Source organism: Equus quagga, chromosome 8 (genome assembly GCF_021613505.1).
Source record: "Equus quagga isolate Etosha38 chromosome 8, UCLA_HA_Equagga_1.0, whole genome shotgun sequence".
Taxonomy (NCBI): domain Eukaryota; kingdom Metazoa; phylum Chordata; class Mammalia; order Perissodactyla; family Equidae; genus Equus; species Equus quagga.
In genome coordinates, this window is record NC_060274.1 from 119401436 (window position 1) to 119416205 (window position 14770).

Sequence of the window (14770 nt, forward strand, 5' to 3'; positions counted from 1 at the left end):
CACTGCTTCAGGCTGTACTCAGAGGGTATAGTTGTATCTTGGTCTCACCTTTACCATAAGGGGTTAATAAACCTCTCAAGTTACCATTACCTTTGCCATTAGCCAGAAATGGTGAGGCTTAGGGGATTTATTTCTTGTTAACTAAACTCGCAAACAACTGAGTTAAGGTCTAGGATACCAACTTATTATTTTACATTGGAAGCTGTGTCTTGATGAAGACAGAAGTAGTTACCAGCAAATGCTCCTCCCTTCTAGCTTTCAACAATTAGAACATTATTTGCTGACTTTTGTATGTCCTGTTTCTTATAGGGATTTTATTCTATTGGAGGGAAACAGCCAATAAATAAACACTATCAAAAGATAATTTCAGGGGCTGGCCTGATGGCATGGCGGCTAACTTCATTCCGCTCCACTTTGGCTGCCCGGGATTCGCAGGTTTGGATCCCGGACGTGGACCTATGCACCGCTTATCAAGCCATGCTGTAGCAGGTGTCCTTCATATAAAGTAGAGGAAGGTGGGCATGGATGTTAGCTCAGGGACAATCTTCCTTAGCAAAAAGTGGAGGATTGGTGGCAGATGTTAGCTCAGGTCTAATCTTTCTCAGATAAATAAAAGATAATTTCAGATAGTAATGATTTATATGATCATTGTGAAACAGGACACTATTGTAGAGAGTAATTGGGGCAGATACGGGATGGGTCAATGGGAAGACCACTTTAGACGGACAAGTTGGACCACAGAATAGAAGAAAGAAGTTTCATCTTCTTTGGAATATTGCTGTTACACTGTGGAAACACAATAAATTGGCTTTGTCCGCTTGAAGATAATGTCATATTAACCTAGTTTATCTCCAGGAGTTGTTTTCATACATTAGTATGCTTTTATCTTCAAGAATTTTATAGAGAAACATCAATATATATATATATTTTTTACCTCTGAACTATCCATTAGACATAAGGCAAATTATCCATGGGTTGTGTTTTGTTGTTTCTGTTTTATTTCGTATTGAGTTTCACTATTTCTCTCTGCACAGTGAATTGTTAAAATTTTGGAGGGGAATTTCCTTGAATATGTTTTTCTCATGTTTGAGTTTTAAACCCTCTCATTGCAGGACCCAGCCATTTCTGGCAATGAGACCCAGTACCTCACATTCACCAGAGGGCAGGAAAACAACGTATTCATCAAATGGCCTGACAACAGTGATATTGTCTGGGGAAAGGTAAGGCTTTGGAGAAGATGCCTATAATTAATTAGCATCACAATGACTTGATTAAAAGAGGCTCTTAATAAATTTTTGTAAAATATATTGGGTAATTTATAAATCATGAATAAGTAGAAATTGTTCTGATACTGATTAGCTCAATAAACATTAATAAGACCAAAGTTACAGGTCTAATCCTCTAAAATATCATTGACCTTTGTTTTATTGTCTGGAAATATTCTGATGCCCCACCCCTTATGTATACCAGTTGGCCATAAAGCATCCCTTGAGAATGGCTCTGAGATCTATGGCTCCCAGTCACTCACACTCAAAACTTGTACTCATCTTTCACGTATGATGCATACTCAGCTTCCATATCTAAATAAATCATTAAATCCTACAGATTATCCTTCTTCTCTTATCTCCCATAATTCCTTTTTGTGGTCTCAATTCTCATCTTCATTGTTTGGTTTACAGCAACAGGATTTTAGGTGAACGTCTTGACTCCAGATGCCAGTAGCTCTGAGCCAAACTCTGCTCTGTCATTACACTATACTGCTTCCTATTGCTCTGGATACAGCCATGCTCTCTGTGTCTTTGGATGTTGCCTTCTCAGCTTACCCAAATAATATCTGCTCTTCAAGACCAACTCAAATATTCCCTCTTATGAAGTATTCTATGACTAGTTTAGCTCTCCCTATTTCTTCCTTTTCTATGTTGTTCTGTATACTCAGACAATGTAGCATACAACTTAGCACTTACGTTCCAGCTGTGAACTCTTAGAAAACAAGGACTATTTCTTACTTAACTATCAGCAAATACAGACTGTAGAAGAGTGCCTGGTGTATAGTAAGTGCTCAATAAGTGTTTGCTGAATGAATGAATTAATCAACGTATAGTGTATTGTTAATGTCTTTCTAATTATAGATGAAGTTGGTTGATACTATGGATTTTTTAGTGTTTCATATACTTGGGGTCCCCAATACATCATGATGCTGCTTAAAGTATGGAAATCAACTTTATTTCTTTAGAGTCACACTTCACGTTTGTTATTTACAAAGGGAATTTTGTTATAGGTCTATGACAGGCATCTCAGATAGCTGAGTAATTATTTGAAAGGTGATAGTTCAAGTTCAAAAATGAAATTTTGAAAACTTATGGGATGAGTCAAGAGACCCCATCTTATTTTCACCTAACAGAATTTCGTATATTTAGACTTTACAATTTAATTAATGGCAAGAATTTTACGGAGATGCATGTCATTAGAGTCCAACATGTGAAACATCTCATGGTCTGTATGGAATGCCTTTTAAAGGTTTTAATTTTTCTTCTTTTTCTCTAGGTTTGGCCAGATCTGCCCAATGTGATTGTGGATGGATCCCTTGACCAGGAAACTCAGGTTGAGGTATAGTTACACACAAATTTTTATCTACATTGTCCTAAACATCTGGCTTCTTATGAGTTTTATCCCGATGTTTGGTTATGTTGCTCTGAGTTGAGTGTAAAGATCCTCCAATGGAAAACTCAGCACGCAACTAAACTGGAAATGTGTAGAAGGAAATCATGAATGAAATGCCCTCACATGTGTGCCTTTAATGGATTGTGTTTTGCTTGAATCTACTATGGCGTGAAAAATAATGAACCAAAGTCTAAAATATTTTCACTGGAGAGGTTATAAACAGACTGGATTTTAATGAATTGTCTATGTATAAAAGAAAATGTAAGCCAGTTAAAAGGATTAATGTCCTTGATCTCAGCACTTGATGCCCCATCAGCTTGGGCATCTGGCATCCCCTCCACTCTACAACTCACTTTTCCCTGGATGACTGGTCTCCCTCATATGGCCCGTGTAGAAAAAGCATTTGCATCTCTAAAGTTTGTTTGTTTAGACACTGACAGTTAATTTTCCAGTTCATATGATTAAATACCCCAGTCATAAAATGAATCCCATGTTTAAAAGGGACTTAAGACTATCTAACCCTGTAGGAAAATAAAGAATGAAATCAGCCTTCCCTGGTCTCTTGTGTCCTCAGTAAACTGTGCAGAGAAGCAGACCTGAGGTTAGATCACACACTGAGTGGGGCAGTGCCTTTCACAAGCACCTGCTCATCTCCCCTTCCTGGTCCCCACACTCCCCCTCCTGGACAGACTGAGACCCAACATGAGAGTATGTGTTACTCTTACAGCTGTACAGAGCCTACGTTGCTTTTCCTGATTTCTTGCGTAATAGCACAGTCACATGGTGGAAGAAGGAAATAGAAGAGCTCTATACAAACCCTCGAGAGCCAGAAAAGAGCTTGAAGTTTGATGGATTGTGGATTGTAAGTGCACCCTTAGTGGTTTTTCTTTGGAAATGTTAGCAGTCAGAACATGGGGAGGCAATTCAGAAACTAGCAATGGAGGGAGCTGGAGCTGGAGGAATGAAGGGGAGAGATGCTGTTACAGAACTGAGGTGCTGGGCACCACCAGGACAAGCAGAGATAATTGCAGTCTGCCCAGGCACAAATTGTCTGGTGGAAGTTGGAGCCCAGGGAAGAGATGTGCCACCACTGGAGATGCTGTCAGAGAAAGAGAGTGAAGGACAAATACCCTAGCTTCTCTCATGTCCCCCGCCTCTGATCTCTTGCCAGTGCCTCCCATTGGCCAAACCTACCCAGGGGCCAATGCTAAGGGAGTCTGAGAGCCCATCTGTGATACAGAACAGAATTGGGGGTGGACAAGGCATGAATATGAGACAAAATCCATATACCATATGGAAATTCTGTACCACAGTGCAAGTACAGATTCCTCTGAAGGAATGGCTTGAAAGACCTCTTCAGACATTTATTACTCGTGTTAGAAGAGCAGGGCTTCCTGAGATGTCTCTGGGACATGTGTCAACAGGCTCTTTTACTTTTGCTTTTCTAGAGGTGGGAAGCACATCAGTGTCCTAATTTCCTTCCCCATTGTCCAGTGGCCTGAAATCCTGAGCACATTCAAGGCCAGCTCTGAAAATCTTCTCAGTTCTGGGCCAGGCTGAAAGAAGCCTGTGATCCATCCAGAGACAAACCTCTAAGCCCACTGGCAGCCCTGGGGATTCCCTGGCCATTCACACCTTGAGGCTAGATAGGCACAGAGCAGACACATGAAACGGCACAGATTCACCCAAGCCGTGAGGAGACGTGGGTCACTCTGAGGAAGAGATACTGATAACTTAGGGACATTTGTTGCACTGGAGGGAAATAGTAGTTTCCAAAATACTTACCTTTGGCTTTCTTTGTACTATTTAGGATAGTCCAATATACAAAATTTTAACACTGTTGATAAAATAGGCAGTGAATGTTTACCTCAGGAATCTCTATTTCTAGCATTTAAGTAATAAATCCCTGCAAGTATTATTTGATTTCCAGTTTCTGAGTTACCTACATCTTCTCAGGACTGCATCTACTGCAGAAAGTGAGACACTCCTCCTTGTGCTTGGTCCAGGCTGACTTCAGAATTAGTCTAAGCTATGGGACTAAGAAAGAGTAGGGGAAGACAATAGTCAGCATTGGCCACAGATAAAAGTAAGTAATCCACTTATAGAAAAACCAAGATGAGCTTCTTGTGTCGGAGAGACGAATCAAGAGGAGATTTCCTTAGGTCATGTGTCTAGCATAATCTCAATATTTTTCCCACTATGAAATGATTCTCCTGAGTTTAAATATGCCAGGTAAACTAGGACTTTAACACTCTCCTTAAACCAACATGAATTCTTAGAGTCCATTCAGGTTGATGCCTGAGATTAAACAGAGTCAATGAAGTGACCAGCTGATGTGAGGGCTTCAGTAAGATATATGTATCTCCGTGAAGTCAGTGTCCTCCATAGCAAGGGCTATACTGTCCCCGACATCATGGAGTCTTTTTTTCTAACTCATTGCAGGATATGAATGAACCATCGAACTTTGTGGATGGATCTGTCTGGGGCTGCAGAGATGAAACTCTTAATAATCCACCCTATGTGCCATGTATGTAAAATGATTACTTTATCAAATTACTACTCTGCTCAAAAACTCTGAAAGTTTCTTTTATTCTCAAAGTGAAGCCTAATTTCGGAGAGAGAAAACACTCTTAAACATGACATAAAATCCCAAATAGAACAACCTTGAATAAGTTCACATAAATAAATTACTAATCAAGCATAGAAATGACATGATGTGGTATGAAAATAAACAGGAAATGCCTGATGCATCTGATTACACTGATAACTACGAATTGATTGCTAAAACTTTAAATAACCCCTACACACACACACACACACACACACACACACACACACACACACACACTATACACACATGCTCTTTTGATTAGAAAATAAAAATCTAGTCTTTGCATTCTCTCTGCCCATGGTCACAGACACTTCATGAAGGATGCTCTCTGGTTCTCCTCTGATATAAACAGAAATAGAGAATCACAGGACCTGGTTCGAAGGGTCTCAGAAAGTTGAACTCTCTCACTATACAGAAAAGTATAGAAGGAAGTGATTCACCTTCTTAAAAGCACTATACCAGTAATTTGTGGGATGTAATCTGGAATTCAAGTTTCTTGACGTCTAGTTCACTGCTATGCATCCTATTGCTCACTAACTCATTTCCTTCTTTCTTTCCTCCCTTCCTTTCTTCCCTCCTTCCTTCCTTTTTCTCCTTCCTCCTTTAATTTAATATTTGTGTATCAGGCAAGTGCTGACAAATCAGAAAAATTTAGCAACATTAATACAAAGTTGATTGAAACAAGAACTATTCCCTTGAGAACATTACCATCTAGTGGAAGAGACAGTCATAACAACAAATGAGTTATGTTCATCAGTGCTCTCTGACAGCTCTCTACAAATGTTAGAGAGGGCACAAAAAGAGAGGTGCATTTCCCAGCTCCATACCTTGTCCTTACATTTCATTAGCTATAAAGTCACAGGACATTGATTTTGTAGACAAAAAATTCTTGAAATTGGAACTGTTAACTGGTAACAAGGTTGTTGATTGAAATGATGGGCATTTCTAGGGAATGTGCAAGTCATGTTGTTCAGGAAATAACTCAGCATTTCCTCTCAGATCTGGAGTCCAGGGACAAGGGTCTGAGCAGCAAAACCCTGTGCATGGAGAGTCAGCAGGTCCTGCCAGATGGCTCCCTGGTGCGGCACTACGATGTGCACAGCCTTTACGGGTGGTCCCAGACCAGACCCACATACGAGTGAGTGTGTTTTTGCCATTTGCAGCAAGGACTATTTTCCTCATTGTTACTTTTGTCTTGTCATATATGTATTGTGCTTGTATCTACGTGATGCTAGTTAAATGGATAAATGTCAAAATAACAGGCATGGTAGCCCAAGCAGCCACAACACCTCTGAGTGTGTTAATAAAGTGGGTTGCTAAATTCACCAAAGTGAGCAGGTGCTAAATATTGCCACAATGGCAATTGTCTTACAGTATATAAATGTTGTATATTAACATGTTGAACACTTTATATTTATACAATGTTATATATCAAATATACTTCAATAAAAAATAAAGTGAGCAATTAGATTGCATTTAGTATATTCATAGAGTTGTGCAGCAATCACTACAGTAAAATTTTAGGACATTTTCATTGCCCCAAAAGAAAACACTATACCCACTGGCAGTCATTCTCTGCCCTTGTCTCCACCTCCTGAGCCCCAGCAACTAGTGATCTACTTTCTGTCTGTATGGATTGCCTAATGTGGACGTTTCATATAAATGAAATAATACAATATGTGGCATTTTACATCCTTCTTTTTAAAGATTGTTTTGGCTATTCTAGGTCCCTTGAATTTGATAAGAATTTTAGGATCAGCTTGTCCATTTCTGCAAAATTATTACGGGGATTTTGATAGAGGTTGCGTTGAATCTTAGAGCAGTTTGGGTAGTATCGCCATCTTAACATTATTAAGCCTTCTGATCCATGAACGTGGGATGTCTTTCCATTTCTTTGGATCTCCTTTAATTTCTTTCAGCAGTGTTTTGTAGTTTTCAGTGTACAAGTTTTTGGCCATTAATTTTTCAGATATTTTTCTGCCCCTTTCTCTTTCTTTTCTCCTTCTGAGATTCCAGTTATATGTATGTTGGGACATTTGATGGTGTCGCACAGGTCTCTGAGGTTCTGTTCACTTTTCTTCATTCTTTTTCCTTTCTGTTATTCAGACCAGATCATATCTATTGACCTATCTTCAAATTGGCTGACTCTTTCATCTGCTAGTTCAAAGCTGATGTTGAGCCTGGTCCCTTAGTGAATCTTTAATTTTAGCTATTGTATTTTCAACTCCAGAATTTCTATTTGATTCCTTTTTAAATAAATTCTCTCTCTTTATTGATATTCTTTTTTTTTTGAGGAAGCTTAGCCCTGAGCTAACATCTGCTGCCAATCCTCTTTTTTGCTGAGGAAGATTGGCACTGAGCTAACATCTGTGCCCATGTTCCTCGACTTTATTTGTGGAATGCCTGCCACAGCATGGCTTGATGAGCGGTGCATAGGTCTGTGCCTGGGATCTGAACCAATGAACCCTAGGCTGCCAATGTGGAGCACAAGAACTTAACCACTGCGCCACCAGGCCAGCCTGACTTCATTGATATTATTTATTTAGTGCGACATCATTGTCATACTTTTCCATTAATTGTTTACGTATGCTTTCCTTTAGTTCTTTAAACATATTTATAGTAGCTAATTCAAAGTCCTTGTATACCAAGCCCCCTCAGCGACATTTTCTGTTGGCTGCACTTTCTCCTGTGTATGTGGCATACTTTCATATTTCTTCCCATGACTTAATTTTTTATTGAAAACTGGACATTTTAGATAATAAATTGTAACAACTTTAGCATAAAATCCCTCCCCCATGCCCAGCAGGGTTTGTTGTTCTTACTGGGTTTTCATTGTTGTTTTTGTTGTTTTACTTGTAGTTGCTTATTTGTTTAGCAACTCTTCTGTTTCATTCTGTAGATTCTATATTCTCTTGTGGTGTTTGGCCATTGATTTCTTTGATATCCCCCCTTTGTAAGTTCTTTGTTCAATTTTAAGCCTGGCTTTCTTGGTGATACTTCTGGATCAGTCCAATTCAGTGGTCAGCCAATGATCAGTCAGAAGATTTCCTTTGTTGAAGCAAAATTTATGCTGGACATAAGTTAACCAAGCAAGAAAGACTTTATTCAAGGCTATTACAATAAGATAAAGAGACCAGAACTCAATTTGTGCTCCATTGAAAGAAAAGTCTGGAGAATTTTTGAGAGCTGGGGTAGGCCACATATATATTTGCTAATTGGACTCAGTCAAAGGCAAAGCAAACTTTTTCATATCTTTGTGATGGGATGTAGTTTTGCAACTTGGAGCAAGGGGAGCCTGCTGAAGTTAGGCTCCTAGCCTTCTGCATAGACTCCATATGGGAGCACTGTCTTCCTCTCTGATTATATTTCAAACGGATGGCTCCCAGGTCCATGACGTAGACATTCCTTGGTTGTGGCAAGAGGCTTTTAAAAAGATTTACATCTTAAGGGGGCAGAGAAAGAATTCATAGTTATAATGTTTCTAAAGTAAATGCTCTAAGAAACAGGAGATCAGGGTCCTAGAGTCCGGAAGATGCCAGCCTCAAGTTTAGTCAAACTGAGGGGAACAGCAGGCCATCCTGGGCACAGTAAATGCCTTGCCTCCGTGTCTTTTTCCCTTTGCCAAGGGGATCAGTAAGAGAAAGGCACACCTTTGAACTTTAGGAAGCTTGTAAGACAGCCCTACCTTTCACTTCATGCTTGCTCAGGGCCTCACATTCAGCCAGAAGTGACTCATTAGAACCTTCTTCTTCCATGGTTCTTTCCTGGGCATGCAAGAGCCCTGTGCGTGTGCGGTCTTTAAATTCCCAGGAATATGTAGGCGCTAACAAAGCTCTTTCTTATTCCAATTCTCCAGGATTTACTTTTAAATTCCCAGCCAACCTTTTGTTTGCCTCAACAGAAACCACAGTCTGAGCACATGTGATGTCCAGAAAATTGTTATGGTTTTGATAATTCCCTGAGGGGAATTTTTTCTCCCTGCTGCATTGAGCTCTGAGTCCAATAAAATGGCCACAACACCCTCGGAATAGAGATTTTTCAGGGGACTGCAAGTTAGAAAAAATATTTATCGTGTTCTGGGAGTGGTGCTTTTAATAAATCTCCAAAAAAGGTCAGACTTCTCAGTCTTCTGCAAGGCTGCTGGTTTTGGTGCCAATGAGCTAGGAATGCAGTGGGATGAGATTAGCCCCAAGTTGGAATCCCAGAGACTTCACTATCTTGCTAGGATTGGTAGTTTTTCTTGGAAAGACAGTTTTCATTTCTTTGTATGGCTGGTTAATTTCTAGAGTTCTGAAATGGTTAGTGACAAAGTTCTTTGCACCACTCGCATTCACCCTTACTCTCTGTATCCCTGCCTTCTATCAGGCCTTCGTTATCTGCCACTCAGACTAACGTGTGTGTGTGCACATATGTGCACACACATTGTCGCTGTCCATTTTTGGATTTGTTTTGATGTAAAATATTGGAAGTGACCTAAATGAATTAGTTTCCGTTACAATAGCTAACTTCTTTTCCTGACATCATTTTTTGAACAGTTCATCTGTGTCTATTGATTTGTGATGCTTTCCTTAGCAAATATTTGGATTGTATTATATACTAACATCTGTTAATAGACTTTCACTTTTGTTCCATTGATTTTTATTTCACACAGTTGTTTTTGTTTTCTGCCTGGGGCTGCCTGCAGACGATCCACCTCCATGGAGAGCTATTCAAACATCTTTTATGTATATTTTCCCTTGTGTGCAAAATTTATCCTGCTTTTTTGAGCAGTAGCACAGTAGAGTGAATATTACCAAAAAACTGTAGTTGTATATACTTTTTTTTAGGTCCCAGATCTGCCTCCTTGCTCTTTAAATGACCTTTAACAAATTATCTAACTTCTTTGAGCCTCAGTCTCCTAACAGTAAAAGGAGGTCAAGGAAACCTTCCTCATGAGGTTGTGAGACAGTACAGATGAAAGTGATCAGTATAGTTCCTAGGATTGAGTAATTGTTCCATAAATAACTGTCCTACGCCTCAACCCATCCACTTCTCCTTTCTCAGTGTAGATAGCTAGTTAATTAGATTTTTTTAAAAGAAAGGCAACCCACACTTTAGGTGTTGCTATATCTCCAGTTGTCCTGCTTTGAAGTTCATTGGGACCCTTAGCATCACTTTTAAATAGCAGATGCTTTCATGGAAGAAACTCTTTGGCTCAAAATGCAGCATGACTGCTGCCTCATGCTTAAGGCTGAAGCTACTGTTTGTGATGAAGTTCCATGTCTGTCCATCCTCAAATTCACTTTCAGTTCACCTCCTTGTTCCCCTCCAACTAGAGCTGTGCAGGAGGTGACAGGACAGCGAGGGGTCATCATCACCCGCTCTACTTTCCCCTCTTCTGGCCGCTGGGGAGGACACTGGCTGGGAGACAACACGGCTGCATGGGACCAGCTGAAGAAATCTATCATTGGTGTGTGGGCTTATTCCCAGGGGCCTCTACGGATGGGGAGGGGACTGGAGTGTGTGCTCTTCAGCTGCATTTGTTATATCTAATCATCATCCATGTGGTCAGTGAAATCAATAGGAGCTGAGTTCTCCATAGGTGTGAGTTTTAATCCACTCCCATTTCTTGATATTTTCATCAAGTGGCCCAGGGCTTAATGGGGGTACAGAAGAGACAGGTCAAATCTACCCTCCCAAAGCGCTGCTTTGTCCAAACAGCTATGTCTTCTCATTGCAGGCATGATGGAGTTCAGTCTCTTTGGAATATCTTATGTAAGTCATAGTGGGGCCATTGCAAATAACCCAGTCAGATTTCAATGTGTCTGCAACCCACAGAAGTCTTACGTCATGCTCTGATTTTGCATCTTCTCAGACGGGAGCAGATATTTGTGGGTTCTTTGGAGATGCTGAATATGAGATGTGTGTTCGTTGGATGCAACTGGGGGCATTTTATCCATTTTCCAGGAACCACAACACATTCGGGACAAGGGTAAGGCAGCTGTTTAAGCAGCAATGTTTGTGTCCTCACCTCACAACTTCCTTTTAGCCCTCAGAAGTATCTTATTTATTTCTTGATAAAAATCATAAAAATCACCAGAACCTCCATTTATTGAAAAAGACACAGAGTTCAAAACCCTAGAATTACCAACAATTTTCAAGAATATACTTTTTCTCATCTTTTGGGGATTAGTGCCTATGAGGAGAGAAGAGTTTATGGCTCCCTATGGAGCTAAGATAAAAGGAACTCCCTTTGCTGTTAAGAATAGTGAATTTATATTGTACTCAAATCCATCCAAGATGTTTCAGTGCTGCATAGAAACATCTCTCTACACAGGTGTAGGGCCAAGACTGGACCAGTGCAGGGACTTAGGAATCCATGATAAAGAGGTAGAAGCAAGAAGCTCTAGTTTAGTAAGATGACAGGGGTTGGGGAAAGAGTGGGCTAGAAATGAAAGGAGAAGGGGTGTGTTTCCTACATACGGGATATGTGCCTGCTGGTCCTTTTCTGATACCACCAGGATGGAATAAAGAGAAGGTAATCTGTCATGTGCTCCTGTATCTGTTTAGAGACAAGATCCTGTGGCCTGGAATTCAACCTTTGAGATGATCTCAAGAAACGTCCTCCAGACCAGATACACCCTGCTACCTTACCTCTATACTCTGATGCATAAAGCTCACGTTGAGGGCAGCACTGTTGTCCGACCCCTTCTCCATGAGTGAGTATGGCCTGTTTCCCAAGCAGCAGGTCTCTGCACGTCTTGTGATTAACCCTCTGCAACAGTTATAACAGGGTAGATTTTTCTCACTTATTTTTAAAGGTTTACAGTTGACAACAAAACGTGGGAAATAGACGATCAGTTCATGTTGGGACCCGCCATCTTAATCAGCCCCGTGCTAGAAAGTGTGAGTTTTCCATGAGAGCTCTGAAACCCTCCAATCACATAATCCAAAGTACAGGAAGGGCATGTTGAAGATCATCTTGTCTAGCTCACTATTTTCACGCAAATTCATTTCCAGAACACCTAAGGGAGATCTTTTCCTTTTTTCAAGGTCTCCATTAATGAGAACTTTGCAGCTTCAGTCGATTGCTCATTTTAGAGTCTTGTTACATTGCATCACTATAAAATTTTTGTTGTTAGTGTGGTCAAGTTGATTCTGACTCCCAGCACCCCTGTGTACAGCACAACGGAACCCTGTCCCATCTTTTTGCGCCATCCTCTTACCTTGTGGTGCTCTATCAGACAATGGTGTACTGCTATTCACAAGGTTTTCATGGCCAATCTTTCTCGAAGTTGGTGGCCAGGTCGTTCTTCCTAGTCTGTCTTAGTCTGGAAGCTTCACCGAGACCCGTCCACCATGAATGACCCTGCTGGTATTTGAAATACTGGTGGCAAAGCTTTCAGCATCACAGCAACACATACAGCCGCCGCAGTATGACAACTGACGGGTGGTGTGGTTCCCTGACCAGGAAATGAACCTGGGCTGCTGCAGTGAGAGCACCAAATCTTAACCACTAGAGCACCAGGGCTGGCCCCTAAAATTTACCTTTCGAAATAGTTTATTTTTCTGTGTGTTTCAAGAAGAATTTCCCAGGATTTTTCTCAATAAACCTCCAAAACTCTTAAAATCATTAATAACATTCCCATTTTTATCTTAATTCTACAGAAAGAGTTTTAAAAATTAAAATTAAATTATTGGCATATTCATAATGATGTGTTGATTTTGTGTTTCAGAACACTTTTGAGATCCATGCTTATTTTCCCAGTGCTCGTTGGTATGACTATAGCACGGTAAGAACTGTTAATTTGTGAAGAACCAGACTGGTCCATGCAGGCTAGAGAGGTGACTGGTACCTTCCTGACTTCCAGACACATATTTTCTATGGCAGTAATTTTCAACCTTTTAGCCATGCAAGGTTTGCTTAAATAAAAGTATCCATAAAAGCATAAATATGTAGAATCTAACCCCCATATCACATTGACTCTCCCCTCTGGAGAATACAGAGAAAAGACTAGATTTTCAGAGTTGTTAGTAGATTTGAAAATCAGACATTTCCTCCTTAGATATGCAGTATTTTTTGGACTTTCCAACATGCTTCCTTGGAAAGGAAGGACTTATAATAAGACACGCATTCATTTCATCTCTTTTTCTGTCATCATTTCTTGCCTGTATTCTCCCTTCCAGGAATCTGGCAATACAGCCACAGGTGAGTGGAAAACCCTGCAGGCTCCCCTTGATCACATCAACCTTCACATCAGAGGAGGCTACATCCTGCCTTGGCAAGAGTCTGCAATGAACACTTACTCCAGGTAGGGAGGAGAGGTGGAGTTTGATGGCCTCACTTTGCCATAAAGAGGCAACCCTACAGGGAGCTGCCCATCTCATCTCACCCGGGGCCCTGTGGGTAAATAAACCAAATTACAGACAGTTTCACTGATTTGATTCTGAGAGTGCCTTTTGAGTGGGATCTGGGGGAGGATGAATTCATGAAGTCAGTCTTGGGGTGATCTTCTATCTGCAGCTCTGTGTCAAAGGTCCAGGGCAAAAATCTTCCTGAGGGCAGCGTGTGTATCTCTTTCTATAGTATTAAAAAAATGGGGAATATTAATGAACTCCTGGATTGGTGATGGCTACCCAGGAATTTAGTCCTCATTCCCAGGTCTACTTTGGTCAACCCAAGGAGAGATTATATATATGTATATATACACATATGTCCATAGTACATTAAGGAGAACATGCTGTATCAAGAGAGACACACATAAAACACATAAAAAGAACAACAACTCAAAGGGAGACAAGTTAACTTTCAGCCTTGTGGTGTAAAGCGTGGTTTCATATGAAAGAGGGCTTTGAGCTGAGTCTTGAATAATAAACCAGAATTTGAATGTATGAAGACAAGGGAAAGAGATATTCTGGGAGAATTAAGGAACTAAAGGCTTAAAGTGAATTGAAATTGGGGAATAGTTGAATTGGAGAGGAATAAAATAAATAATTCTAAAATTCAGGCAGATTAGGATCAGGTCATAGAGAGTTGTGTATGCCATGGTAAGTATGTTGCATTTTATTCTGTAGCAATCTAGAAGCTACTAAAGAATTGTTTGGGTTTTTTTTTAAATTAGATCTTCTTCCTAAAGAAGTAGCTTCTTGCATTGCTTATAATATGTGTATAAGTACAGTATGTGTATTTTATTTTTGAAAGTTGAAATTGCACCAAATGTTTCATTAAATTTTAAATGCTTTATTCTATCAGCTTCTAAGTATCTTGCATTTTGTCTCATTTTTCCTATTTTTAGAACTTTATGTGAATTTTTAATGCATTGCTCTTTTTTTCTGGATGAGTAAAATTTTCAACAGAAGCTATCCTTCCTTCTTACAACCTACAATCTAGAGAAAAATAACTCTTTTGTTTTTATAGTCGACAAAAATTTATGGGATTGATTGTTGCTTTGGATGACAATGGGAAAGCCGAAGGTGAGATGTTCTGGGATGATGGACAAAGTATTGGTGAGTATGAAC

At 40.0% G+C, this 14770-nt stretch overlaps 1 protein-coding gene across 1 annotated transcript in view; it reads left to right on the forward strand.

The window, feature by feature from the left end:
• LOC124243353 (probable maltase-glucoamylase 2) overlaps nt 1-14770 on the forward strand; it is an 86409-nt gene that overhangs the window by 51093 nt on the left and 20546 nt on the right. Inside the window, exons 33-45 of the mRNA XM_046668961.1 lie at nt 1113-1220; nt 2545-2607; nt 3389-3523; nt 5104-5188; nt 6272-6410; nt 10588-10721; nt 10992-11026; nt 11127-11243; nt 11822-11970; nt 12073-12157; nt 12988-13044; nt 13439-13563; nt 14670-14758. Of these exons, the coding sequence (XP_046524917.1) occupies nt 1113-1220; nt 2545-2607; nt 3389-3523; nt 5104-5188; nt 6272-6410; nt 10588-10721; nt 10992-11026; nt 11127-11243; nt 11822-11970; nt 12073-12157; nt 12988-13044; nt 13439-13563; nt 14670-14758 (1321 nt within the window). The remainder of the gene's footprint in view (nt 1-1112; nt 1221-2544; nt 2608-3388; nt 3524-5103; nt 5189-6271; nt 6411-10587; nt 10722-10991; nt 11027-11126; nt 11244-11821; nt 11971-12072; nt 12158-12987; nt 13045-13438; nt 13564-14669; nt 14759-14770) is intronic.